Genomic DNA, 26165 nt, shown 5'->3' with positions numbered 1-26165 from the left:
GATGCTGTGCTCACTGATGTGCCCTGGGAACCTCCAACAAGGGGGCACAGAGTACATGTTCAATAGTTCCTGCCGGATAGTCTATAGTTAAGTGTATCCACTGTTCCACCCAAAACCAGACAGTGACACACACACACACACTCTCTCACACACACACACACACACACACACACTCATACACACACGCGCGGTGACATTTAAGCCTGAGCCTGAGCATATGCTCAGGACTTGGAGAGGCAGGAATGGGGAGGGAAGGATGTTTCAGGGGAAGGGACTGCACGTACAAAGTCTCAGAGTCTCAGAGGTCTGGCCAGGCTGGGTGTGGAGATGTGGGGAGATGCAGGGAGAGGAGGGATCTGGGTGGAGAGTCCAGCAGGGCAGAGCCCGGCAGGGCTGAAACTCCAGCCAGTGGTGTGTGCACCTTGGTCTCTGGCCGTGGAGAGGAAACACAGCTGTCCCTGCTGTGCAGCAAGTGGATGGTAACGGTCTCTGCGAACAGTGCGGAGGCCTGTGTTTCCCAGGGAGATGGAGGCAGGAGGTGGGTGGGTTCAGAGACCCAGGGAAGAGAGGAGGCTGCTGGAACGACTGGGGTCAAGATGGGAAGGAGACGGGCATCAGGACGAGCTGTGCTTAGGAGGACGGATGGACAGCACTTAGTGATTATTGGATCCTGGAGAAGAGGAGCGGGGATGAAAGGGGGCAAACCCCGTCCTTCCTTCTGGCCTTAGAGATGGGGTCCACCTTGTCATCACTGTGACAGGGAACCCAGCAGAGAAGTGGGTTTGGGGAGGAAGATGGCAGGTCCACTTTGGGTACGCTGAGCGGAGCAATCCTGGGGGCCATTCTGGGGCAGGTGTGCAGTGGGATGATGGGTGGTAGGATGCCGACATCACTCACCCAGAGGGGTAACCTGGAATGGCGTTTGCAATAGACGCGCCCCCTGCCGGCCTGGCGCTTTCATCTGACACGCCCCCTGCCGGCCTGGCGTTTGCATCTGACACGCACCCTACAGGCCTGGCTGCCTTCCTCCTGCGGGACGTCACTCTGAGCCAGAGAAGAGACCAGGCTCTGGTCAGATCGGGTGCCGCGGGCCGCAGACTCACCCTGTTCCTTGTTCAGGGGTGGGGGATTGACTGAGGTGGGAGAGGGCAGGTCTGGCCCCACAGACCCTCTAGAGCACAGCGGCTACCCTCAACCCTGACACTGGGCGGGGAGGAGCCCCTGCCCCAGGGGACTCCTCACCGCCCTCAAGCCCCGCCCCCCCATTCCCCCTTCCCGTCAGCCTCCTGCCGGCCCCGCCCCCGCCCCCTCCAGCGCTGGTTCCAGGGTGCAGCCACCTGCGCCCTGCCCTCCCCACCCATCCCCTCTCCCCTCTCCCAGGGGTGCTCACAGGAGGGCGATGAGGACCAAGAAGAGTAGCGGGATCTTGACAGCCGCTTCCCAGATGGCCGTCAGAATCACCTGTGCTGCGACGCGCCCCGACTGCCCTGCAAGAAATCGGGACCAGGATGGAATCATCTGCTCAATCCTGTGTCCTTCCGCTCCCAGGAGGACTCTGGACGTTGGTCTTCCAGGCTTTCCTCATCCACCGGATGCCGAACCCCGTGTGCCCGGGGTATCAGCCCACCCCATGCCCTTACCTTCCAGCAGCTGAACAGAAAACAAAAATGCATAAGTTGGACTTCATGGAAATGAAAAATTCGGCTCATCAGTGGACTGAGAAAGTGAAAAACCCACCCATTTAATGGGAGAAAATATTTGCAAATCATAGATTCGATATGTGTGTGATATCCAGCCTATATAAAAGCTATATCAAAAACAATACAAGGGCTTCGCTGGTGGCGCCGTGGTTGAGAGTCCGCCTGCCGATGCAGGGGACGCGGGTTCGTGCCCTGGTCCGGGAAGATCCCACATGCCGCGGAGCGGCTGCGCTCGTGAGCCATGGACGCTGGGCCTGCGCATCTGGAGGCTGTGCTCCGCAACGGGAGAGGCCGCAGCAGTGAGAGGCCTGCGTACCACAAAAAAAAAAAAAAAAAGGAAAAACAAACAAACAAACAAACAAAAAACAATTCAAGAACAAAAAGGCAAACAGTGCAATTTTTCCAAACGGCCAAAGGAATAAAAAAATTCTCCAAATAACCAATACGTTCATGAATAAAATGAACGACGTCATTACTCGCTCCATAAATGTAAATCAAAACATGATGAGATATTCCTTCACACCCACCAGCGGGCTCGAATTTTTTTTTAAGGAAAATAATGTCGACAAGGATCTGGAGAAATTGGAACCCTCATACATTGCTAGTGGGAATGTAAAATGGTGCTGCCAGTGTGGAAAACATCTGGCATTTCCTCCGAAATTTAAAATTAGAAACTAACATTTGACCCAGAAATTTCACTCCTAGGTATATGCCCGAGAAAACTGAAATCAATGATCCAAAAAAAAAAATAAAATAAGAATAAAAAGGAAAAGTATAGCAACGTTCATAGCAGCATTGTAAGAGTCAAAAAGTGGAAACAACCCAAACGTCCATCCACTGCTAACTGGATGAAGACAAGCTGGCGCATCCGCGCAATGGAATGTTATTCAGACAGAAAGGAACAGATACTGATACACGCTCTATGGGTGATGCTTGAGAACGGTTAGTGAGAGAAGCCGGACAGAAAAGGCCACTGTTCTGTAACATTCCACTTGTATGAAGTATCCACTATAGGCAGATCCAGAGACATGGAGAGCAGCCTCCAGACCTGGCCACAGCAGAGCCATGAGGTTCGGTGCCCCGTGGACATTCCACAGAGACAGAGAGCACTGTGGCAGGCTGAAGGGCCTTGCCTCTCCTTCCTTCCAGGGTGGGGATCTAAATCTGCTCTCCTGGCCCCTATTGGCCCTGTCACTCAGGGTCCACGGTGATCTTTTGTGCCTTCAGAAGGAGGTGGCAGCAGGAAGCTTCTCAGACCTCCAGGTCAGACCCAGACAGCTCTCCTGGCCCTGCCTGGTGGCACCCCAACACCCAGGGCAAGGGATGTGCGTCTGGGCGTCACCTGTCAACAGATTGGTGGGCACTGCTGAGACAGCCCTAATGGGGCTCTGTCCAGATGGGGGACCAGGTGTTGTGACCAGTGGGAATACAGCAGTGAGGGGAGCGCTGGGCTCCAGAGAGGGCTCAGGGTGAGGGCTGAGGGGCTGACAGTCACAAAAATGGTCCAAAGAGATGTTGGGACAATGAAACTCTTCTGTATGATACTAGAATGGCAGATACATGTCATTATACATTTGTCCAAACCCATGAAATGTACAACAGCAAGAGGGAACCCTAATGTCAATCATGCACTTTGGTTGAAAATGACGTGTTAGTGGAGATTCATCGATTGTAACAGGCACCCTCTGGCGGGGCGTGCTGTTGGGGGGAGGCCGTGCGTGTGTGGGAAAGTGCAGCGGGGAGGAGGGAAGTCTCTTTAACTTCTGATGAATCTGCTACGAACCTAAATCAGTTCCTGAAAATAAAGTCTACTTTAAAAATGCCCCCCCCCCACCAGGCCTTCGGTGACCGGAGAAAGATAAAGACCATATTTAGAATGGGCAGGGAGGGAGGTGTGGGTCACTTTGGCAAGACCAGAGTCGGAGGATACAGCAGGAAGGGACCTAATGGGGACTTCTTGTGTCTAATTGCAGGACCACACCCGACCTGCACCATTTGAGCTCTGAAAGTGCAGCTCTGACCCAACCTGGAAGAGACCCCACTCCAGTCAATGCCCCATGGATGGGGGGGCTCCGTCTTACCTGTGCCATCCCCTGAGCACACACCTCTTGCTGGGCTCTGTGGAGCACCTAGCAGTGGAAGACAGGATTTCCTTCCTCAGTGAGAGGACTGGGGTGAGATAAGGGTAGGCATCCCCCCCACACACACACACCCAGAAGCCACAGAAATGCAGGAGGGACAGGACTTCTGTCCTTCCAGGCCCTCCTACTCAGCCGGGTCTCCAGGCAACAACACCAAGCACCCCCGGCCTGGCCCACCTGCCCCCATCCCCTCACGCCCCGGGCATCACGGCGCAGCGCTCACAGGTGACACTGAGCTGGATGGTCCTCTCCACGATCACACCGCTTGCGGGGAACTTCACCTGACAGGTGACATTGGTGCCATTGTCCTGGGGCTGTGGGGTGATGGTGAGCACTGAGGACAGGTGGGTCCTGGGGCCCAGGGAGGTGAGGGCGGCTGACGTCCAGGAGAAGATGGGGGGCGCGCCCTGCTCACAGGCCCAGGGCACAGAGCAGGTCAGGTTCCCGGGGCGGCCCACCTCCAGCGTCGCAGGAATGAGGATGTGGGGTGTGTGGTTCAGGGCTGATGAAAAGAGGGGGAGACGGGGTCAGGAGGAGGGTTAGAGGTGCAGCCCTGAGATAAGCTTCAGGCTTTGGTCCAGCCCCTCTTTCTGAACCCCCACTTGCTCTCCCCTCGACCCCTCCCAGGAGGGGGTCCTATCCGAGTCCTGCCCTGGGGCTCCAGGTCCTTCCCCTGAGGCCTCTCCCGGACCCCACTCCTTACCCGTCACATGCAAGGAGAGCATGTTAGACCTAAAAGTCCATAATGTGCTTCCTCTTTCCACACGAAAAAAATATGAACCTTGATCCCTCCTCCTGGCATCTCTGATTTCCAGGGAGCAATTGTTTCCATGGTCCCCTAGGAGGTTGAATCGGCCTTGGGTCTCTTCCTGAACTTCACGTCCTGAGTTGTCTGTGGCCACAGGGGCATCCAGGTTCACATCGGCCCCTTCCTTGAACCAGTAGCTGAAAGCTGGGGCAGAGTTGTCCCTGTTGTACCAGTGATAGTAGAAGGAGCAGGGCACGCGGACACACAGGCCCTCCTGCACCGTCACGGACTCCTGCACTTCCAGCCGAAATCTGCTGTCCTGAGCCAGGGACCCTGCGGGGAAACGAGGGTCAGCCACAGCCCCTGCCCTGCCCACCCCTCTCCCCGCAGCCCACCCACCTGCCCACAGCAGGGACAGCAGCAGCGGCAGCATCTCTGAGACGGAGGGCTTCTGGGCGTCCTGTGTCTGAAAAGAGAAGGGGCAGGAGAGAGGGAGGTAAGGCTGCGGGGAGACCCACGGGAAGCCGGGGAGGAACACGAGACCCAGCTGTTCACAGAAGAGGAACTGCAGAGCCGGAGCTCGGCCCCCCTCCGCACAGAGCGGACGGACACCCCTCGGTCCAGTGACCCCGGAGACCTGCCCAGAGAGGAGCAGGCAAGGAGGAGAGCCCTGTCCTGCCCCCCATCTCGGGTGGGTCCTTCCAGCACCAGAGCCTCTGAGGACACGGAGGCGTAGGACACGGTGAGCCTCCTAAGGTCCTCCCGTCTGAGCACCGCTGTCTACACCAGGGAGCCGCTAGCTCCTGTCTTGACCTGGAGGGTCCCAGCCTCACCTAGACCCTCGGGTGGTCGGTCCCGCAAGATGTCGGGTTCTTTAGGGTCTGTGTGAGCGTCTGGGGCAGAAGACAAGAAGGGGCTCCTGGGTGACGTGAAGGCAGCCGCCAATCATGCCTTCACTCCTTCCCCCAACACTGAGCATCTTGGGCTGGTGACCTGGAGACCAGAAGGGCTACGGCTGGCCTGGTCCCTGCCCAGGAGATGCTCCCACCCGGGCCCATCACTTCCTCCCCAAACAGGCAGCACTGTCGGGCTTTAGAGCTGCATCAGTGGTGAGATTGCCGAGTGTCCGGCAGCATACTGAGTATTTTCTAAAAATATGATATGGGATGTTTTTTTAACTTCTACTATGCTGATTCCCAAACTTTCAATGGCATCTTCAGAATAAAAACCATGTAGCATCTTCATGTAAAACAAACGGGCAAGCACATGTTCTATGTCAGTGCAAAGGAAATTACTTTTTTTTAACGAGCCTCCAAATTATTTAGTTTTCAATTTAGTTTCATTTTTATTTTGTATTGGAGTAGAGTTGATTTACAATGGTGTGTTAGTTTCAGTTGTGCAGCAAGGTGATTCAGTTATACATATACATATATCTATTTTTTCAGATTTTTTTCCAATATAGGTTATTGCAGAATATTGAGTAGAGTTCCCTGTGCTATGCTTTGTCCTTGTTGAGTGTCGATTTTATATATAGCGGTGTGTATGTGTTAGTCCCAAACTCCTAATTTATCCCTGCCCCATCCCCTTTCCCCTTTGGTAACCATAAGTTTGTTTTCTATGTCTGTGAGCCTGTTTCTGTTTTGTAAATGAATTTATTTGTATTATTTTTTAGATTCCACATGAAAGTGATATTATATAATGTTATCTCTGTCTGACTTACTTCACTTAGTGTGATAATCTCTAGGTCCATCCATGTTGCTGCAAATGGCATTATTTCATTCTTTTCATGGCTAGGTAATATTCCATTATATATATTCATATATATATCTCACATCTTTATCCATTTATCTGTGGATGGACACTTAGGTGGCTTCCATGTCTTGGCTTTTGTGAATAGAGCTGCTATGAACATTGGGTTGCACGTACCTTTTTGAATTAGAGGTTTCTTCAGATATATGCCCAGCAGGGTGATTGCTGGATCATATGCTAACTCTATTTTTAGTTGTTTTTTTGGTTTTTCTGTTTTTTTTTGCAGTACGCTTCACTGTTGTGGCCTCTCCCGTTGCAGAGCACAGGCTCCGGACGCGCAGGCCCAGCGGCCATGGCTCACGGGCCCAGCCGCTCCGTGTCATGTGGGATCTTCCCAGACCGGGGCACGAACCCGTGTCCCCTGCATCGGCAGGCAGACTCACAACCACTGCGCCACCAGGGAAGCCCCTATTTTTAGTTTTTTAAGGAACCTCCATACTGTTCTCCATAGTGGCTGCACCAGTTTACATTTCCATCCACAGTGCAGAGGGGTTCCCTTTTCTTCACACCCTCTCCAGCATTTATTATTTGTAGACTTTTTGATGATGGCCATTCTGACGGGTGTCAGGCGATACCTCATTGTAGTTTGGATTTGCATTTCCGTGAGGATCCTTTTCAAATGAAAGTTCAATCCTGTCTCTGCTCTCCTCAAAGGCTTCCGGATACTTGCATTGGCCTGGAAGCCCTTGGGATAATTGTCTCTTACGTGAACACAGAACCTGCTTTCTTCCACTTTCAAGTCTTGGCTCAAACATCACCTCGGGCACACTCTCAGCAACAGAAAACAGCCCCCGAATGTCACGTGTTCGCTCCCTGCCCGATGCTTCTGCAGACACATGTTACCATCAAACACACTCAATATTTTTCCTTATTTTGTTTAAATGTTTCTATCCTTATATCCAGAAGGACAGCTTCTTGATGACAGAGATTTAAAAAAAATTTCTTTATTGAAACGTAGTTATTTACAAAGTTGTGTTTAATGTCTGCTGTCCAGCAAAGTGGCTTAGTTATTCATATACATATAATACATGTGCTTTTCCATATTCTTTTCCATATGGTTTATCACAGGATATTGACTATAGTTCCCTGTGCTGTACAGTGGGACCTTGTTTATCCATTCTGTATATAATAGTTCACATCTGCTAACCCCAAACTCCAAATCCATCCCCCCCCTGCCCCCCAGGTAACCACAAGCTTATTCTCTATGCTTGATGACAGAGAATTTTTTTTTTTTGCGGTACGCGGGCCTCTCCCTGTTGTGGCCTCTCCCGTTGCGGAGCACAGGCTCCGGATGCGCAGGCTCAGCGGTCATGGCTCACTGGCCCAGCCACTCCGCGGCATGTGGGATCTCCCCAAACCGGGACACGAACCCGTGTCCCCTACATTGGCAGGCGGACTCTCAACCACTGCGCCACCAGGGGAGCCCGATGACAGAGATGTTTGATGCTGTGCTCACTGATGCGCCCTGGGAACGTCCAACAAGGGGGCACAGAGTACATGTTCAATAGTTCTTGCCGGATAGTCTATAATTAAGTGTATGCCACTCTTCCACCCAAAACCAGACAAGGAAACACACACACACACACACACACACACACACACACACACACGCTCACACACACACACACACTCACACGCGGTGACATTTAAGACTGAGCCTGAGGATACGCTCAGGACTTGGAGAGGCAGGAATGGGGAGAGAAGGATGTTTCAGGGGAAGGGACTGCACGTACAAAGTCTCAGAGTCACAGAGGTCTGGCCAGGCTGGGTGTGGAGATGTGGGGAGATGCAGGGAGAGGAGGGATCTGGGTGGAGAGTCCAGCAGGGCAGAGCCCGCCAGGGCTGCAAATCCAGCCAGTGGTGTGTGCACCTTGGTCTCTGGCCGTGGAGAGGAAACACAGCTGTCCCTGCTGTGCAGCAAGTGGATGGTAACGGTCTCTGCGAACAGTGCGGAGGCCTGTGTTTCCCAGGGAGATGGAGGCAGGAGGTGGGTGGGTTCAGAGACCCAGGGAAGAGAGGAGGCTGCTGGAACGACTGGGGTCAAGATGGGAAGGAGACGGGCATCAGGACGAGCTGTGCTTAGGAGGAAGGATGGACAGCACTTAGCGATTATTGGATCCTGGAGAAGAGGAGCGGGGATGAAAGGGGGCAAACCCCGTCCTTCCTTCTGGCCTTAGAGATGGGGGCCACCTTGTCATCAGTGTGACAGGGAACCCAGCAGAGAAGTGGGTTTAGGGAGGAAGATGGCACGCCACTTTGGGTACGCTGAGCGGAGCAATCCTGGGGGCCATTCTGGGGCAGGTGTGCAGTGGGATGTTGGGTGGTAGGATGCCGACATCACTCACCCAGAGGGGTAACCTGGAACAGCGTATGCAATAGACGCGCCCCCTGCGGGCTGGCTGCCTTCCTCCTGCGGGACGTCACTCTGAGCCAGAGAAGAGACCAGGCTCTGGTTAGATCGGGTGCCGCGGGCCACACACTCACCCTGTTCCTTGTTCAGGGGCGCGGGGATGACTGAGGTGGGAGAGGGCACGTCTGGCCCCACAGACCCTCTAGAGCACAGCGGCTACCCTCAACCCTGACACTGAGCGGGGAGGAACCCCTGCCCCAGGGGACTCCTCACCACCCCCAAGCCCCGCCCCCCCACTCCCCCTTCCCGTCAGCCTCCTGCCGGCCCCGCCCCCGCCCCCTCCAGCGCTGGTTGCAGGGTGCAGCCACCTGCAGCCTGCCCTCCCCACCCATCCCCTCTCCCCTCTCCCGGGGGGTGCTCACAGGAGGGCGATGAGGACCAAGAAGAGTAGCGGGATCTTGACAGCCGCTTCCCAGATGGCCGTCAGAATCACCTGTGCTGCGACGCGCCCCGACTGCCCTTCAGGAAAGTGGGACCAGGATGGAATCATCTGCTCAATCCTGTGTCCTTCCACTCCCAGGAGGACTCTGGACGTTGGTCTTCCAGGCTTTCCTCATCCACCCGATGCCGAACCCCGTGTGCCCGGGGTATCAGCCCACCCCATGCCCTTACCTTCCAGCAGCTGAACAGAAAACAAAAATGCATAAGTTGGACTTCATGGAAATGAAAAATTCGGCTCATCAGTGGACTGAGAAAGTGAAAAACCCACCCATTTAATGGGAGAAAATATTTGCAAATCATAGATTCGATATGTGTGTGATATCCAGCCTATATAAAAGCTATATCAAAAACAATACAAGGGCTTCGCTGGTGGCGCCGTGGTTGAGAGTCCGCCTGCCAATGCAGGCGAGGCAGGTTCGTGCCCCAGTCCGGGAGGGTCCCACGTGCCGCGGAGCGGCTGGGCCCGTGAGCCATGGCCTCTGGGTCTACGCGGCCGGAGCCTGTGCTCTGCGATGGGAGAGGCCGCAACAGTGAGAGGCCTGCGTACCGCAAAAAAAAAAAAGAAAAAAAAACAATTGAAGAACAAAGAGACAAACAATGAAATTTTTCAAAACGGACAAAGGAATAAAAAATTTTTCCAAATAACCAATACTTTCATGAATAAAATGAACGATGTCATTACTCGCTCCAAAAATGTAACTCAAAACATAATGAGATATTTCTTCACACCCACCAGCGGGCTCGAATTTTTTTTTTAAGGAAAATAATGTCGACAAGGATCTGGAGAAATTGGAACCCTCATACTTTGCTGGTGGGAATGTAAAATGGTGCTGCCAGTGTGGAAAACATCTGGCATTTCCTCAGATATTTAAAATTAGAAACTAACATTTGACCCAGAAATTTCACTCCTAGGTATATGCCCGAGAAAACTGAAATCAATAATCTAAAAAAAAAAAAAAAAAAGGAAAAGTATAGCAACGTTCATAGCAGCACTGTAAGAACCAAAAAGTGGAAACAACCCAAATGTCCATCCACTGCTAACTGGATGAAGACAAGCTGGCGCATCCGCGCAATGGAATGTTATTCAGACAGAAAGGAACTGATACTGATACACGCTCTATGGGTGATGCTTGAGAACGGTTAGTGAGAGAAGCCGGACAGAAAAGGCCACTGTTCTGTAACATTCCACGTGTATGAAGTATCCACTATAGGCAGATCCAGAGACATGGAGAGCAGCCTCCAGACCTGGCCACAGCAGAGCCATGAGGATCTGTGCCCGTGGACATTCCAGAGAGACAGAGAGCACTGTGGGAGGCTGAAGGGCCTTGCCTCTCCTTCCTTCCAGGGAGGGGGTCTAAATCTGCTCTCCTGGCCTCTATTGGCCCTGTCACTCAGGGTCCATGGTGATCTTTTGTGCCTCAGAAGGAGGTGGCAGTAGGAAGCTTCTCAGACCTCCAGGTCAGACCCAGACAGCGCTCCTGGCCCTGCCTGGTAGCACCCCAACACCCAGGGCAAGGGATGTGCGTCTGGGCGTCACCTGTCAACAGATTGGTGGGCACTGCTGAGACAGCCCTAATGGGGCTCTGTCCAGATGGGGGACCAGGTGTTATGACCAGTGGGAATACAGCAGTGAGGGGAGCGCTGGGCTCCAGAGAGGGCTCAGGGTGAGGGCTGAGGGGCTGACAGTCACAAAAATGGCCCAAACAGATGTTGGGACAATGAAACTCTTCTGTATGATACTATAATGGCAGATACATGTCATTATACATTTGTCCAAACCCATGAAATGTACAACAGCAAGAGGGAACCCTAACGTCAATCATGCACTTTGGTTGAAAATGACGTGTCAGTGGGGATTCATCGATTGTAACAGGCACCCTCTGGCGGGGCGTGCTGTTGGGGGGAGGCCGTGCGTGTGTGGGAAAGTGCAGCGGGGACGAGGGAAGTCTCTTTACCTTCTGACAAATTCTGCTACGAACCCAAATCAGTTCCTGAAAATAAACTCTACTTAAAAAATGCCCCGCCCGCAAGGCTTTCGGTAATCGGAGAAAGATAAAGACCATATTTAGAATGGGCAGGGAGGGAGGTGTGGGTCACTTTGGCAAGACCAGAGTCGGAGGATACGGCAGGAAGGGACCTAATGGGTGCTTCTTGTGTCTAATTGCAGGACCACACCCGACCTGCACCATTTGAGCTCTGAAAGTGCAGCTCTGACCCAACCTGGAAGAGACCCCACTCCAGTCAATGCCCCATGGATGGGGGGCCTCCATCTTACCTGTGCCATCCCCTGAGCACACACCTCTTGCTGGGCTCTGTGGAGCACCTAGCAGTGGAAGACAGTGTTTCCTTCCTCAGTGAGAGGACTGGGGTGAGATAAGCCTAGGCATCCCCCACACACACACCCAGAAGCCACAGAAATGCAGGAGGGACAGGGCTTCTGTCCTTCCAGGCCCTCCTACTCAGCCGGGTCTCCAGGCAACAGCACCAAGCACCCCCGGCCTGGCCCACCTGCCCCCATCCGCTCACGCCCCGGGCATCACGGCGCAGCGCTCACAGGTGACGCTGAGCTGGATGGTCCTCTCCACGATCACACCGCTTGCGGGGAACTTCACCTGACAGGTGACATTGGTGCCATTGTCCTGGGGCTGTGGGGTGATGGTGAGCACTGAGGACAGGTGGGTCCTGGGGCCCAGGGAGGTGAGGGCGGCTGACGTCCAGGAGAAGATGGGGGGCGCGCCCTGCTCACAGGCCCAGGGCACAGAGCAGGTCAGGTTCCCGGGGCAGCCCGCCTCCAGCATCGCAGGAATGAGGATGTGGGGTGTGTGGTTCAGAGCTGATGAAGAGAGGGGGAGACGGGGTCAGGAAGGTTAGAGGTGCAGCCCTGAGATAAGCTTCAGGCTTTGGTCCAGCCCCTCTTTCTGAACCCCACTTGCTCTCCCCCCGACCCCTCCCAGGAGGGGGTCCTATCCGAGTCCTGCCCTGGGGCTCCAGGTCCTTCCCCTGAGGCCTCTCCCGGACCCCACTCCTTACCCGTCACATGCAAGGAGAGCGGGTTAGACAGAAAACTCCATAATTTCGTTCCTCTTTCCACACGAAAAAAATATGAACCTTCATCCGTCCTCCTGGCGTCTCTGATGTCAAGGGAGCAATTGTTTCCATGGTCCCCTAGGAGGTTGAATCGGCCTTGGGTCTCTTCCTGAACTTTACGTCCTGAGTTGTTTGTGGCCACAAGGGCATCCAGCTTCACATCGGCCCCTTCCTTGAACCAGTAGCCGAAGGCTGGGACAGAGTTGTCCCTGTTGACCCAGGGAACGTAGAAGGAGCAGGGCACACGGACACACAGGCCCTCCTGCACCGTCACGGACTCCTGCACTTCCAGCCGGTATTCGCTGTCCTGAGCCAGGGACCCTGCGGGGAAACGAGGGTCAGTCACAGCCCCTGCCCTGCCCACCCCTCTCCCCGCAGCCCACCCACCTGCCCACAGCAGGGACAGCAGCAGCGGCAGCATCTCTGAAACGGAGGGCTTCTGGGCGTTCTGTGTGTGAAAAGAGAAGGGGGAGGAGAGAGGGAGGTAAGGCTGCGGGGAGACCCACGGGAAGCCGGGGAGGAACACGAGACCCAGCTGTTCACAGAAGAGGAACTGCAGAGCCGGAGCTCGGCCCCCCTCCGCACAGAGCGGACGCACACCCCTCGGTCCAGAGACCCCGGAGACCTGCCCAGAGAGGAGCAGGCAAGGAGGAGAGCCCTGCCCTGCCCCCCATCTCGGGTGGGTCCTTCCAGCACCAGAGCCTCTGAGGACACGGAGGCGTAGGACACGGTGAGCCTCCTGAGGTCCTCCCGTCTGAGCACCGCTGTCTACACCGGGGAGCCGCTCAGCTCCTCTCTTGACCTGGAGGGTCCAGGCTCACCTAGACCCTCGGGTGGTCAGTCCCGCAAGATGTCGGGTTCTTTAGGGTCTGTGTGAGCGTCTGGGGCAGAAGACAAGAAGGGGCTCCTGGGTGACGTGAAGGCAGCCGCCAATCATGCCTTCACTCCTTCCCCCAACACTGAGCATCTTGGGCTGGTGACCTGGAGACCAGAAGGGCTACGGCTGGCCTGGTCCCTGCCCAGGAGATGCTCCCACCCGGGCCCATCACTTCGTCCCCAAACAGGCAGCACTCTCGGGCTTTAGAGCTGCATCAGTGGTGAGATTGCCGAGTGTCCGGCAGCATACTGGGTATTTTCTAAAAATATGATATGGGATGTTTTTTTAACTTCTACTATGCTGATTCCCAAACTTTCAATGGCATCTTCAGAATAAAAACCATGTAGCATCTTCATGTAAAACAAACGGGCAAGCACATGTTCTATGTCAGTGCAAAGGAAATTTCTTTTTTTAACGAGCCTCCAAATTATTTAGTTTTCAATTTAGTTTCATTTTTATTTTGTATTGGAGTAGAGTTGATTTACAATGGTGTGTTAGTTTCAGTTGTGCAGCAAGGTGATTCAGTTATACATATACATATATCTATTCTTGTTCAGATTTTTTCCCAATATAGGTTATTGCAGAATATTGAGTAGAGTTCCGTGTGCTATGCATGGTCCTAGTTGAGTGTCGATTTTATATATATCAGTGTGTATGTGTTAGTCCCAAACTCCTAATTTATCCCTGCCCCATCCCCTTTCCCCTTTGGTAACCATAAGTTTGTTTTCTATGTCTGTGAGTCTGTTTCTGTTTTGTTAATGAATTTATTGGTATTATGTTTTAGATTCCACATGAAAGTGATATTATATAATGTTATCTCTGTCTGACTTACTTCACTTAGTGTGATAATCTCTAGGTCCATCCATGTTGCTGCAAATGGCATTATTTCATTCTTTTTATGGCTAAGTGATATTCCACTATATATATTCATATATATATCTCACATCCTTATCCATTTATCTGTGGATGGACACTCAGGTTGCTTCCATGTCTTCGCTGTTGTGAATAGAGCTGCGATGAACATTGGGTTGCACGTATCTTTTTGAATTAGAGGTTTCTTCGGATATATGCCGGGGAGTGTGATTGCTGGATCATATGCTAACTCTTTTTTTAGTTGTTTTTATTGTTTTTCTGTTTTTTTCTTGCAGTATGCGTCACTGTTGTGGCCTCTCCCATTGCAGAGTACAGGCTCCGGACGCGCAGGCCCAGCGGCCATGGCTCACGGGCCCAGCCGCTCCGCGGCGTGTCGGATCTTTCCGGACCGGGGCACGAACCTGTGTCCCCTGCATCGGCAGGCGGACTCTCAACCACTGCGCCACCAGGGAAGCTCCTATTTTTAGTTTTTTAAGGAACTTCCATACTGTTCTCCATAGTGGCTGCACCAGTTTACATTTCCATCCACAGTGCAGAGGGGTTCCCTTTTCTTCACACCCTCTCCAGCATTTATTATTTGTAGACTTTTTGAAGATGGCCATTCTGACGGGTGTCAGGCGATACCTCATTGTAGTTTGGATTTGCATTTCCGTGAGGATCCTTTTCAAATGAAAGTTCAATCCTGTCTCTGCTCTCCTCAAAGGCTTCCGGATACTTGCATTGGCCTGGGAGCCCTTGGGATAATTGTCTCTTACGTGAACACAGAACCTGCTTTCTTCCACTTTCAAGTCTTGGCTCAAACATCACCTCGGGCACACTCTCAGCAACAGAAAACAGCCCCCGAATGTCACGTGTTTGCTCCCTGTCCGATGCTTCTCCAGACACATGTTACCATCAAACACACTCAATATTTTTCCTTATTTTTTAAATGTTTCTATCCTTATATCCAGAAGGACAGCTTCTTGATGACGGAGATTTAAAAAATTTTTTTAATTAAAACGTAGTTATTTACAAAGTTGTGTTTAACGTCTGCTGTCCAGCAAAGTGGCTTAGTTATTCATATACATACAATACATGTGCTTTTTCATATTCTTTTCCATATGGTTTATCACAGGATATTGACTATAGTTCCCTGTGCTGTACAGTGGGACCTTGTTTATCCATTCTGTATATAATAGTTCACATCTGCTAACCCCAAACTCCGAATCCGTCCCCCCCCCGACCCCCAGGTAACCACAAGCTTATTCTCTATGCTTGATGACAGAGAATTTTTTTTTTTTTTTTTTGCGGTACTCGGGCCTCTCACTGTTGTGGCCTCTCCCGTTGCGGAGCACAGGTTCTGGATGCGCAGGCTCAGCGGCCATGGCTCACGGCCCAGCCGCTCCGCTGCATGTGGGATCTTCCCGGACCGGGGCACGAACCCGCGTCCCCTGCATCGGCAGGCAGACTCTCAACCACTGCGCCACCCGGGAAGCCCGATGACAGAGATGTTTGATGCTGTGCTCACTGATGCGCCCTGGGAACCTCCAACAAGGGGGCACAGAGTACATGTTCAATAGTTCCTGCCGGATAGTCTATAGTTAAGTGTATCCACTCTTCCACCCAAAACTAGACAGTGACACACACACACACACACACACACAGACTCACACGCACACTCACACACACTCTCACACACACACACACACACACACACTCACATGCGGTGACATTTAAGCCTGAGCCTGAGGATATGCTCAGGACTTGGAGAGGCAGGAATGGGGAGGGAAGGATGTTTCAGGGGAAGGGACTGCACGTACAAAGTCTCAGAGTCACAGAGGTCAGGCCAGGCTGGGTGTGGAGATGTGGGGAGATGCAGGGAGAGGAGGGATCTGGGTGGAGAGTCCAGCAGGGCAGACCCGCCAGGGCTGCAACTCCAGCCAGTGGTGTGTGCACCTTGGTCTCTGGCCGTGGAGAGGAAACACAGCTGTCCCTGCTGTGCAGCAAGTGGATGGTAACGGTCTCTGCGAACAGTGCGGAGGCCTGTGTTTCCCAGGGAGATGGAGGCAGGAGGTGGGTGGGTTCAGAGACCCAGGGAAGAGATGAGGCTGCTGGAATGACTGTGGTCAAGATGGGAAGGAGACGGGCATCAGGACAAGCTGTGCTTAGGAGGAAGGATGGACAGCACGTAGTGATTATTGGCTCCTGGAGAAGAGAAGCGGGGATGAAAGGGGGCAAACCCCGTCCATCCTTCTGGCCTTAGAGATGGGGGCCACCTTGTCATCAATGTGACAGGGAACCCAGCAGAGAAGTGGGTTTGGGGAGGAAGATAGCAGCTCCACTTTGGGTACGCTGAGCAGAGCAATCCTGGGGGCCATTCTGGGGCAGGTGTGCAGTGGGATGATGGGTGGTAGGATGCCGACATCACTCACCCAGAGGGGTAACCTGGAACAGGGTATGCAATAGACGCGTCCCCTGACGGCCTGGCGTCTGCATCTGATACGCCCCCTGCAGGCCTGGCGTTTGCATCTGACACGTCCCCTGCAGGCCTGGCTGCCTTCCTTCTGCGGGACGTCACTCTGAGCCAGAGAAGAGACCAGGCTCTGGTGCCGCGGGCCGCAGACTCACCCTGTTCCTTGTTCAGCGGCGGGGGGATGACTGAGGTGGGAGAGGGCACGTCTGGCCCCACAGACCCTCTAGAGCACAGCGGCTACCCTCAACCCTGACACTCGGCGGGGACGAGCCCCTGCCCCAGGGGACTCCTCACCGCCCACAAGCCCCGCACCCCCATTCCCCCTTCCCATCAGCCTCCTGCCGGCCCCGCCCCTGCCCCCTCCAGCGCTGGTTCCAGGGTGCAGCCACCTGCGCCCTGCCCTCCCCACCCCTCCCCTCTCCCGTCTCCCTGGGCGTGCTCACAGGAGGGCGATGAGGACCAAGAAGAGTAGCGGGATCTTGACAGCCGCTTCCCAGATGGCCGTCAGAATCACCTGTGCTGCGACGCGCCCCGACTGCCCTTCAGGAAAGTGGGACCAGGATGGAATCATCTGCTCAATCCTGTGTCCTTCCACTCCCAGGAGGACTCTGGACGTTGGTCTTCCAGGCTTTCCTCATCCACCCGATGCCGAACCCCGTGTGCCCGGGGTATCAGCCCACCCCATGCCCTTACCTTCCAGCAGCTGAACAGAAAACAAAAATGCATAAGTTGGACTTCATGGAAATGAAAAATTCGGCTCATCAGTGGACTGAGAAAGTGAAAAACCCACTCCTTTAATGGGAGAAAATATTTGCAAATCATAGATTCGATATGTGTGTGATATCCAGCCTATATAAAAGCTATATCAAAAACAATACAAGGGCTTCGCTGGTGGCGCCGTGGTTGAGAGTCCGCCTGCCGTTGCAGGGGACGCGGGTTCGTGCCCCGGTCCGGGAGGATCCCACATGCCGCGGAGCGGCTGGGCTCGTGAGCCATGGACGCTGGGCCTGCGCATCCGGAGGCTGTGCTCAGCAACGGGAGAGGCCGCAGCAGTGAGAGGCCTGCGTACCACAAAAAAAAAAAGGAAAAACAAACAAACAAACAAACAAAAAACAATTCAAGAACAAAAAGGCAAACAACGCAATTTTTCCAAACGGACAAAGGAATAAAAAAATTCTCCAAATAATCAATACGTTCATGAATAAAATGAACGATGTCATTACTCGCTCCATAAATGTAAATCAAAACATGATGAGATATTCCTTCACACCCGCTAGCAGGCTCGAATTTTTTTTTAAGGAAAATAATGTCGACAAGGATCTGGAGAAATTGGAACCCTCATACTTTGCTGGTTGGAATGTAAAATGGTGCTGCCAGTGTGGAAAACATCTGGCATTTCCTCAGAAATTTAATATTAGAAACTACCATTTGACTCAGAAATTTCACTTCTAGGTACATGCCCGAGAAAACTGAAATCAATGATCCAAAAAAAAAAAAAAAAAAAAAGGAAAAGTATAGCAACGTTCATAGCAGCATTGTAAGAGCCAAAAAGTGGAAACAACCCAAACGTCCATCCACTGCTAACTGGATGGAGACAAGCTGGCGCATCCGCGCAATGGAATGTTATTCAGACAGAAAGGAACTGATACTGATACACGCTCTACGGATGATGCTTGAGAATGTTTAGTGAGAGAAGCCGGACAGAAAAGGCCACTGTTTTGTAACATTCCATGTGTATGAAGTATCCACTATAGGCAGATCCAGAGACATGGAGAGCAGATCAGTGGTTGCCAGGGGCTGGGGAGGGGAATGTGGGGAGTGACTACTTCATGGGTACCAGGCTTCTCTTTGGGGTGATGAAAACATCAGATGGATGGAATTAGGTAGTGGTGATGTTTGTAGAACATCGTGAATGTTCTCAAAGCCAACTATTGTACGTTTTAAACTGGCTAAAATGGTGAATATTATTTTATCTGATTTTTCCACAATAAAAAATAATGCATTTAGGGACTTTGCTGATGGTGCAGTGGCTAAGAATCTGCCTGCCAATGCAGGGGACACAGGTTTGAGCCCTGCTCTGGGAAGATCCCACATGTCGCAGAGCAACAAAGCCCGTGTGCTACAACTACTGAGCCTGCGCTCTAGAGCCCACGCACCACAGCTACCGTAGCCCAGGCGCCTAGAGCCCATGCTCCACAACAAGAGAAGCCACCACAGTGAGAAGCCTGTGCACCGCAACGAAGAGTAACCCCGCTCGTAACAGCTAGAGAAAGCCCACGTGCAGCAATGAAGACCCAATGCAGCCAAAAATAAATTAAAAAAAAAAAACTAACCTTCTCTGAAAGCCACTGGGGAGGGGAGTTCAGGTCGTTTGAGTACGAACTACTCATTCTCCCTGCTTGGTGCCCTGCAATAAATGCTGTACTCTCCTTCACCACATCTTGGTATCAGTAGATTGGCTTTGCTATGCAGACCCAAGCTTGGTTTGGTAACAGAGTGTTGGTGGTTCTGTGTGGGTGTCTGGGGCATAACAGATGAGTAAGGGTCTTAGGTAACTGTTGGAAGCAGTTCACCCATTCATTCATTCACTCCTTCATTCATTCACTCAACAAACACAGAGTGAGCATCTGGTCTGTGATGAGTCTGGAGGCAAAGAGGAGGCACAGCCAACTCTATTCATGTCCTGATGCTCCCTCCGCCGGGGAGACACAGACAAATCTACAGGCGTCTGGTGGAGACCCTGAAGATGGAAACACGGGCTGGGGCAGCAGGGTTGCAGGCTTCGTCAGCAGGTTGCTTTGGACACAAGTGATCAACTGGACATGGCCTGGACTCTGAGGGGACAAGAAGGAAGGTTCTCAGCTCTTGGACCCTGCTGTGGGCCCAGGGTCAATGAAGAGGCCAGATCGCCAAGAGGGTAGGTCAGGGGAGGGGGGCTCTTCTCACCTCTTCCCTCATCCTCGCTGCTCATGGGACACCTGGCATTTCACAGTGCCCTCAGCTGGCCTTCAGGTCTTGCTTTATTTCTCACCTCCCTTCGTCCTGGGCTGACACTCTGTCATCCTGCCACTCCTGCTGGAGGCCACACCTGCGCCCACAATTGACCCCCGGTTCCCGCGAGAGGATCTGATGGGCTCGTTTGAATAATCCCACCGCTGATTGGGAAGCTGTCTTAGTCAGCTCAGCTTCTGTCACAAAATGCCAACCAGGTGACTTGAACAAACACATTTATTTCTCACGGTTCTGGAAGCTGGCAAGTCCGAGATTGCAGTGTCAACAAATTTGGTTCCTAATGAGAACTCCCTTCTTAGCTTACAGATAACTGCCTTCCTGCTGTGTCTTCACAAGGTCTTTCCTCATAGCATGCATGTGGCAGGGAGTGTGGCGGGGAGAGAGAGATTGCTCTTTCTCTTCCTCTTCTTATAAGGCCATCAATCTTCGGACTCCACCCTTATGCATTTATTGAATCTCAATGATCTCGGAAAAGCACTCTCTGAATAAGTCAATGCTGGGGAGTTAAGGCTTCAACATATGAACCTGCAGGGGACACCATCCAGTCTGTAGCATTCAGGTTCCATGGGGTCCCCTTCATAGGAAATTCCATACCTGTCACATGCAAAGAAAGCAAGCCACATTAGTAATTATGTTCCGCCTCTCCTCTCTCCACTGGAAAGAAATATGTCCCATTCGCCATCATCCTGGTTTCCATGATGCTGAAAGCACAACTATGTTTCCCAGGGTCCCCCAAGGAGTTGGAATCACCCCCTGAATCCCAACCTGCAGTATTTAGTCCAGGTGGGTTGTGGCCACAGGTACATCCTTACCAGGCTTGTCCCTCTTCTGGAACCAGTAGCCACAGGCAGGTGTGGATTCATTCCAGCCATCCCGAGGGTAGGAGATGGCGCAGGACACAGGGATGCACAAGCCCTCCTGTATCGTCAAGGACTTATTCACTTCCAGCTGGAAATCCAGATGCTCAGCCTGAGGCCCTGGCGGTGAGAGGCTTGACCTCAGCCCCCCGCCTCCATCCTACTTCCTCATTCCCAGATGGTAGGGGCAGCTCCAGCTCTGGAATGGGAAGGGCCAAGCCCTTTTCTGGCGTCTATGTTCCCTCTTTCAAGGAACCAAGAGCGCTAAGACCAAGAGGAAGTCCTGAAAACAAGTGTGTGTGGGGGGAGGGGGAGAGAGAGAGGGGCAGGGGGAGAGAGAGAGAGAGAGAGAGAGAGAGAGAGGGAGAGAGAGATTGTGTGTGTTTGCAGAAAAGGAGTCTTAGACCTACTCTCATCAGAGCTAGGCTGTCTTGGGAGATGGTCCTCACTTACTCATTTTTCAGAGAGACACTGCAGTCCAGAGAGGGCAACGGACAACCCAAGATACTTGGAAAGGCAAGATCTGCTCCCCCGTCTCCTGGCTGCCTCTCCACGTCCTGTCCTTTGGAACCTGCTTTGCATACCAGGGACCCAGGCACTCCCGGGCAGGCATCAGAGAGTCACTACTTTTCATCATGCTGGCATATTATTCCTGCTGGGGATTAGTTCTGGAGTGGCCCGAGTTGGCTTTAAAGGCAGAAGACTGTGGAAGAACCCCAAGTGAGCTGAGGGAGGAAGATTTTCACTCCTTCGTGTAATTAGCAATACAGAGTGAACACATTCAGTGCACCAGGGGCTGGGAATAACACCTGGCCTCACCGCTCACTGTTTAGTGGGGTGGGTCGTAGGCAATTCCAGCATTTCAGTGACAGGAGCTGGAACAGGGGAAGAGCAGAGCCCTTGCTCTTCTAGGTTTTCTCCTGAATCACCACACACCTGATCCCAACATCTGTTTGTTTTAAAAGGTGGGGGTGGGGGGGTCATTACTACCATCCGGTGGCCACAACCTGAACTTCTGCTTCTGTAAGTTCCCACGTGAAGAGATGGTCCAAACAGCAGCTCACTACAGGTTTCTATGAAAGAATGCTTGAGTACATGGATGAAGGCTGTTCCTCTCCGCCTAATTCAAAGTGCAAAGCTGCTCTGGAACTTGCATCCCACATCAATCTTGTTTTTTAACGGAGGCTTTTGCTCTGGGCAGCACGTCCTTTACTCAAGGTTAACACGTGCGACTGTTTCTCTTGCTTTTCACGTGCTTTGAGCACCTTGTACGCGTGTGCCCGGAGATGCCTGATTCACACAGGCTACTGTTTATTCTGTGGTGGGAAGAGCAAATTGTGTCTGGTATGAAGGCAGGACCTAGGTTTGTATCAGTGTGCAGTAAGGTTCTGTTACAAAATTTCCTGTGTAGCGGCCACGAAAAGCCCTCCTCTCTCTCTGCAGAGGTTCCTGGAATGCTACTTTTTACCAACCTCCCATCTAGTGCAGAGAAGCCAGAACAGAATCTACCGTGAAACCGCAGTTCACCAAACGAGGATGAGGGAGGGCATCCTTGCCTGTTTGAGACCACCCTCCTTTGGGAATTTTCAGAGGCAGAGATCAGGTTGTGGCCATCAGATGGCAGTAACAATTCCTCAACTTCTAGTCTTAATTAAACCCAACAGCTATTGGAATCAGGTGACAGGTTATCTGAGACTTGTATGATTAGCCAGATGCAGTCCAGTTATGGTTGAAGCATGTTAGAGTGAGCATTTAGTGTCAATTAATTACTGTTCTAAACTATTTACCTACAGCAGATCCTCTGAGCCTTAGGAAAACCTGCCGAGGTCAGTAGTAATGATCCACTTACCAGTGATGAGGTTCAGAGATGTCAACACATTTTCTTTCTTTTTTTGTTTTAAACTGCGTATTGAGATATAATTTATATATGAATTTATATATCATATAAGTATATATGATATCATTTATATATGATATTATTTATAAACATGGGACACATTTAATGTATACAATTTGATGAGTTCGGACATATGCATTTACCTGTGAAACAATGACCACAACCAAAATAAGAGAAATACTCATCACCTCCCAGAGTTTACCTGTGCACAGTACCGGTAACTACAGGCACTACGTTGTACAGCAGATCTCTAGAACTCATTCATCTTGCATAACTGAAACTTTATATCCCCATTTCCTCTCCCTCAAGCCCCTGAAAACCACCACTCCATTCTCGGCTTCTCTGAATTTGCCTATTTTCGATACTTCATAGAAGTGGAATCAGGAAGCATTTGTCTTTCTGTGACTGACTTATTCCACTTAGCATAATGCCTTACAAGAAATGCTTGAGAGAGTTCTTCAAGTTGAAACGAAAGGATGGTAAAGAATGACATGAAAGCATATGGGAGCATAAAACTCACTGGTAAAGGCAGATAAAGAGAGAAATACAGAATACTGTAACAGGGCAATGGTGGTGTGTAAATCACTTTGAATTTGAGTCTGAAAGTAAAAGACACAATTATTAAGGATAACTGTAAGTATCTACTATTTGTTAATGGATACATAAGATCAAAAGATATAAGTTGCCACACGAAGAACGTAAAGTGTTGGGGGTGAAATTGTAGCGTTTGGTTATGGGATTAAAGTTAAACTGTTGTCAACTTATAATAGACTGTTACCACATGGTAATATTTCATGACCCCGCTTTCTAGAGAGCAGATCCAGCTCTTGCTTGGAGACAAGATTTGAATCTCATCTTCCTGTCTGTAGAGCAGGGGTCCCCAACCCCCGGGCTGTGGACCGTACGGTCCTCGGCCTGTTAGGAGCTGGGCCGCACAGCAGGAGGTGAGTGGAGGGCGAGCGAGTGAGCCAAGCTTCATCTGCTGCGTCCCACTGCTCCCCATTTCTCGCATTACCGCCTGAACCATCCCCCCTCCCTGCGCCTGTCCATGGAAAAATTACCTTCCACGAAACCGGTCCCTGGTGCCAAAAAGGTTAGGAACTGCTGCTGTAGAGCATCTGGGTTTTTTTTTTGTTTGTTTGTTTTTTAAATTGAAGTATAGGTGACTTACCATGTTGTGCTAGTTTCAGGTGTACAACAAAGAGATTCAGACTTATATATTCTTTTCCTTTATAGGTTATTACAAAATACTGAGTAGAGTTCCCTGTGCTATTCTGTAGGTCCTTGTTGGTTATCTATTTTATATATAGTAGTGTGTATATGTTAATCTCAGACTCCCAATTAATCCCTCTCTCCTCCACCCCCACCCTTTTCCCTTTGGTAACCATAAGTTTGTTTTCTGTGTTTGTGGGTCTGTTTCTGTTTTTAACAGTATACTCCAAATCCCCAACCTGCCCCCCACCCCACAAAAATATATATAGTGAGGGATAAAATGTGGATTGGAGTTAAGTATTGAGTCGTCCACCAGGTCTGGGGCTCCTGTCTTATATGTCTCTGCCTCCTGAGTCCCCTTTATTTTTTTTTATTCAGGACATAGTTTGACCTGGCTTTAGATGTGGCTGGATTTCAGGGTGCATATGATGGAAGGGCCTCTCTCTCTCCTCGCTTTTTTGGTGGTGTTGTTGATTTGATTCAGCCTGGTTTTTGTTCTCAGATTCATACAGGTAGGAGCTGTGATGCCCACTTTGCAAATGAAGACACTGAGGCCTGCAGAGGTTAGGTAAGTTTCCTTTAGAAACTGGAGTCTGGGCACATCTCACTGCCTCATGAGGTCCAGACCCTTGCAGCTGCGCATCTAGCTCAACGTTCCCTGGGGAACGTTGGTAGCGCGCCCTCTGCTGCTCATCCAGGGAATTACCGGGATCACTGCCTGATCAGGTTTCCACTGCCCTGATCATCTTTTTTTTTTTTTTTTTGGCAGCGGTGTGCTTAGTTCCCCCGCCGGGGATTGAACCCACCACGGCAGTGAAAGCACTGAGTCTTAACCACTGGACCTCCAGGGAACACCTCAACTTTTTCAATCCATATTTTTTCACTATCAACTTCTTCCTGATGCCTAGTTCCCACCCTATCACTCAGGGGCTAATCTATCTCAAGATTTATAGTCTCATTACATAGGTATGATAAATAGGAAATAATAATATTATTATTACTGTTATTATTAACAGTGCTATTGTTTTTTAAAAATTTTATTTATTTATTTTTGGCTGCGTTGTGTCTTCGTTGCTGCACGCGGGCTTTCTCTAGTTGTGGCGGGCAGGGGCTACTCTTCGTTGCGGTGCGCGGGCTTCTCATTGCGGTGGCTTCTCTTGTTGCTTTAGGCATGCGGGCTCAGTAGTTGTAGCTCACGGGCTCTAGAGCGCAGGCTCAGTAGTTGTGACGCACGGGCTGAGTTGCTCCACGGCATGTGGGTATCTTCCGGGACCAGGGCTCAAACCCGTGTCCCCTGCATTGGCAGGCAGATTCTTAACCACTGCGCCACCAGGGAAGTCCCGCTACTGTTACTCTTAATCTTATTACTATTTTCCCATTCCACTCCCTTCTTCTCTGGAAGCTGATAGGGGACCCTGCCACTTACCCTCTCTATCCAATTCTTACTGTACCCCCATGAGGATGTAGACCAAGAACGGGATTGCGCGTTTCACAACTCCATGGCTCCCCCTGGTGGTCGGATGCACTTGGGGTGATGGGGTTTGCCCAGGCAGGTCCACAAGGATGGGGGCTGGGGGTTATTAGGTCTCCACCTTGTTTAGAGTTCCACAAAGATTCCAGGTTAATATTCCTTGTGCTCTCCAGGCCTGATACATAGGTGGGAGTGGAAGCTTATTAACGTCCGTGCTGGCTGCACCAGGCAGGACTTTGCCGTGGGCGGGGCTGTGACGTTTTGCTCTTCCGATAAGAAAGAACAAAGCTGGGCTCCGCAAAGCGATTAAGGGCTCTTCGAGACTGCTCCCCTGGCTGCCCCCTGCTCCCAGGTGAGCACTGGGGCTGGCTAAGGGGAGCTATACCTGGTATTAGCATGTGTTTCCGGAGGGAATCAGTTCCGCAACATCGGTCAGACTTCTCTGATTCCGGATGTTCAGGGGCTGATGATGTGGGAAACCTCACGCTCCTGACTAGGGTTCAGACAAGATGCTCCGTGTGATAGGGAATCCAGGATGGAATGGGCCAGGGCCAGCTCCGGCGTCTGCTTGAGGGCAGGAGAGTGAGTCTCTGGAGGCTGGGAGGTGTTGCAAGCCTGCAGTCACCTCCCGAGGGTCTCACTGCATTAAACTCTCAGGTTCGTGCGATGAACTGGAACTGGACTCTGAATGAAACCGGTTCTATCTATCTTGGTTCCGACTCATTGGACCAGTCATCGCTGATCACGTACAGTCTGAATAAAAGGGAGGGATATTGCTCCGCAATAACTTGGCACAAAACTCTATCTGATGGGGCAGCTCCATGTCGGATGTCGCCAAAAAGGTCCGGTCAGAAGCTCTCTGTGAGAGAGGTTGCTGGTCTCCTCCTATTATCCCCCACTTCTCTTTAGTAATAAAGACCCCCCTCCCCACCCCACCCCCCACCATGGACACTTGTTCTTTCCCGCCCCTTTTGTATGTAACACTCAAGATGACCCAGGGGCAGAATTCTGATAGCATCACAACGTGTGGGAGTTTGGTGAAACTCAACGTGAATCAAGGTAAGTGTGTTCCAGCAGGATAGGTGTTAGCTCTTCTCTAAATGTTTGATAGAATTCGCCTGTGAAGCCATCTGATGGCATGGACATATATACACTACCAAAGGTAAGGTAGATAGCTA

General features: G+C 51.5%; 2 protein-coding genes and 1 long non-coding RNA gene across 4 annotated transcripts in view; 1 reads left to right on the top strand and 2 right to left on the bottom strand.

The window, feature by feature from the left end:
* The window catches only part of LOC101275424 (myeloid cell surface antigen CD33), a 60597-nt gene extending 55000 nt beyond the window's left edge, over positions 1 to 5597 (bottom strand). For both annotated transcript variants that reach the window (XM_049703455.1, XM_049703454.1), the window contains exons 1-2: positions 5423 to 5597; positions 4989 to 5049 (exon numbers count right to left, since the gene is read on the bottom strand). In XM_049703455.1, the coding sequence (XP_049559412.1) occupies positions 4989 to 5022 (34 nt within the window). In that variant the 5' untranslated portion in view covers positions 5023 to 5049; positions 5423 to 5597. The remainder of the gene's footprint in view (positions 1 to 4988; positions 5050 to 5422) is intronic.
* Positions 1925 to 18050, top strand: LOC125962717 (uncharacterized). Its single transcript, XR_007474358.1, has 2 exons — positions 1925 to 2405; positions 17991 to 18050. It is a non-coding gene; the product is annotated as an uncharacterized LOC125962717 (long non-coding RNA).
* LOC125960287 (myeloid cell surface antigen CD33-like) lies at positions 8331 to 12772 on the bottom strand. Its single transcript, XM_049703490.1, has 7 exons — positions 12724 to 12772; positions 12280 to 12657; positions 11804 to 12082; positions 11525 to 11572; positions 9171 to 9267; positions 8744 to 8823; positions 8331 to 8517 (listed from the first exon to the last, which is right to left on the bottom strand). Exons 1-7 carry the CDS (start codon positions 12755 to 12757, stop codon positions 8501 to 8503), a joined length of 933 nt encoding a protein of 310 aa, XP_049559447.1. The 5' UTR covers positions 12758 to 12772; the 3' UTR covers positions 8331 to 8500.
* Positions 18051 to 26165: the final 8115 nt, after the last annotated feature.

The sequence above is a fragment of the Orcinus orca genome, chromosome 20, assembly GCF_937001465.1.
Source record: "Orcinus orca chromosome 20, mOrcOrc1.1, whole genome shotgun sequence".
In the NCBI taxonomy this organism is placed as follows: domain Eukaryota; kingdom Metazoa; phylum Chordata; class Mammalia; order Artiodactyla; family Delphinidae; genus Orcinus; species Orcinus orca.
Note: the sequence above shows the minus strand (reverse complement) of the source record. Positions and strands in the feature narration are given on the sequence as shown.

Excerpts from the sequence above, each read along its gene's own strand:
- LOC125960287 (XM_049703490.1), bottom strand. The coding sequence starts at position 12,757 with ATGCTGCCGCTGCTGCTGTCCCTGCTGTGGGCAG. Across the intron at positions 12,083-12,279 it reads GCTCTCCTTGCATGTGACGG|CTCTGAACCACACACCCCAC; the intron begins GTAAGGAGTGGG and ends TCTCTTCATCAG. Across the intron at positions 11,573-11,803 it reads CATCCAGCTCAGCGTCACCT|GTGCTCCACAGAGCCCAGCA; the intron begins GTGAGCGCTGCG and ends TTCCACTGCTAG.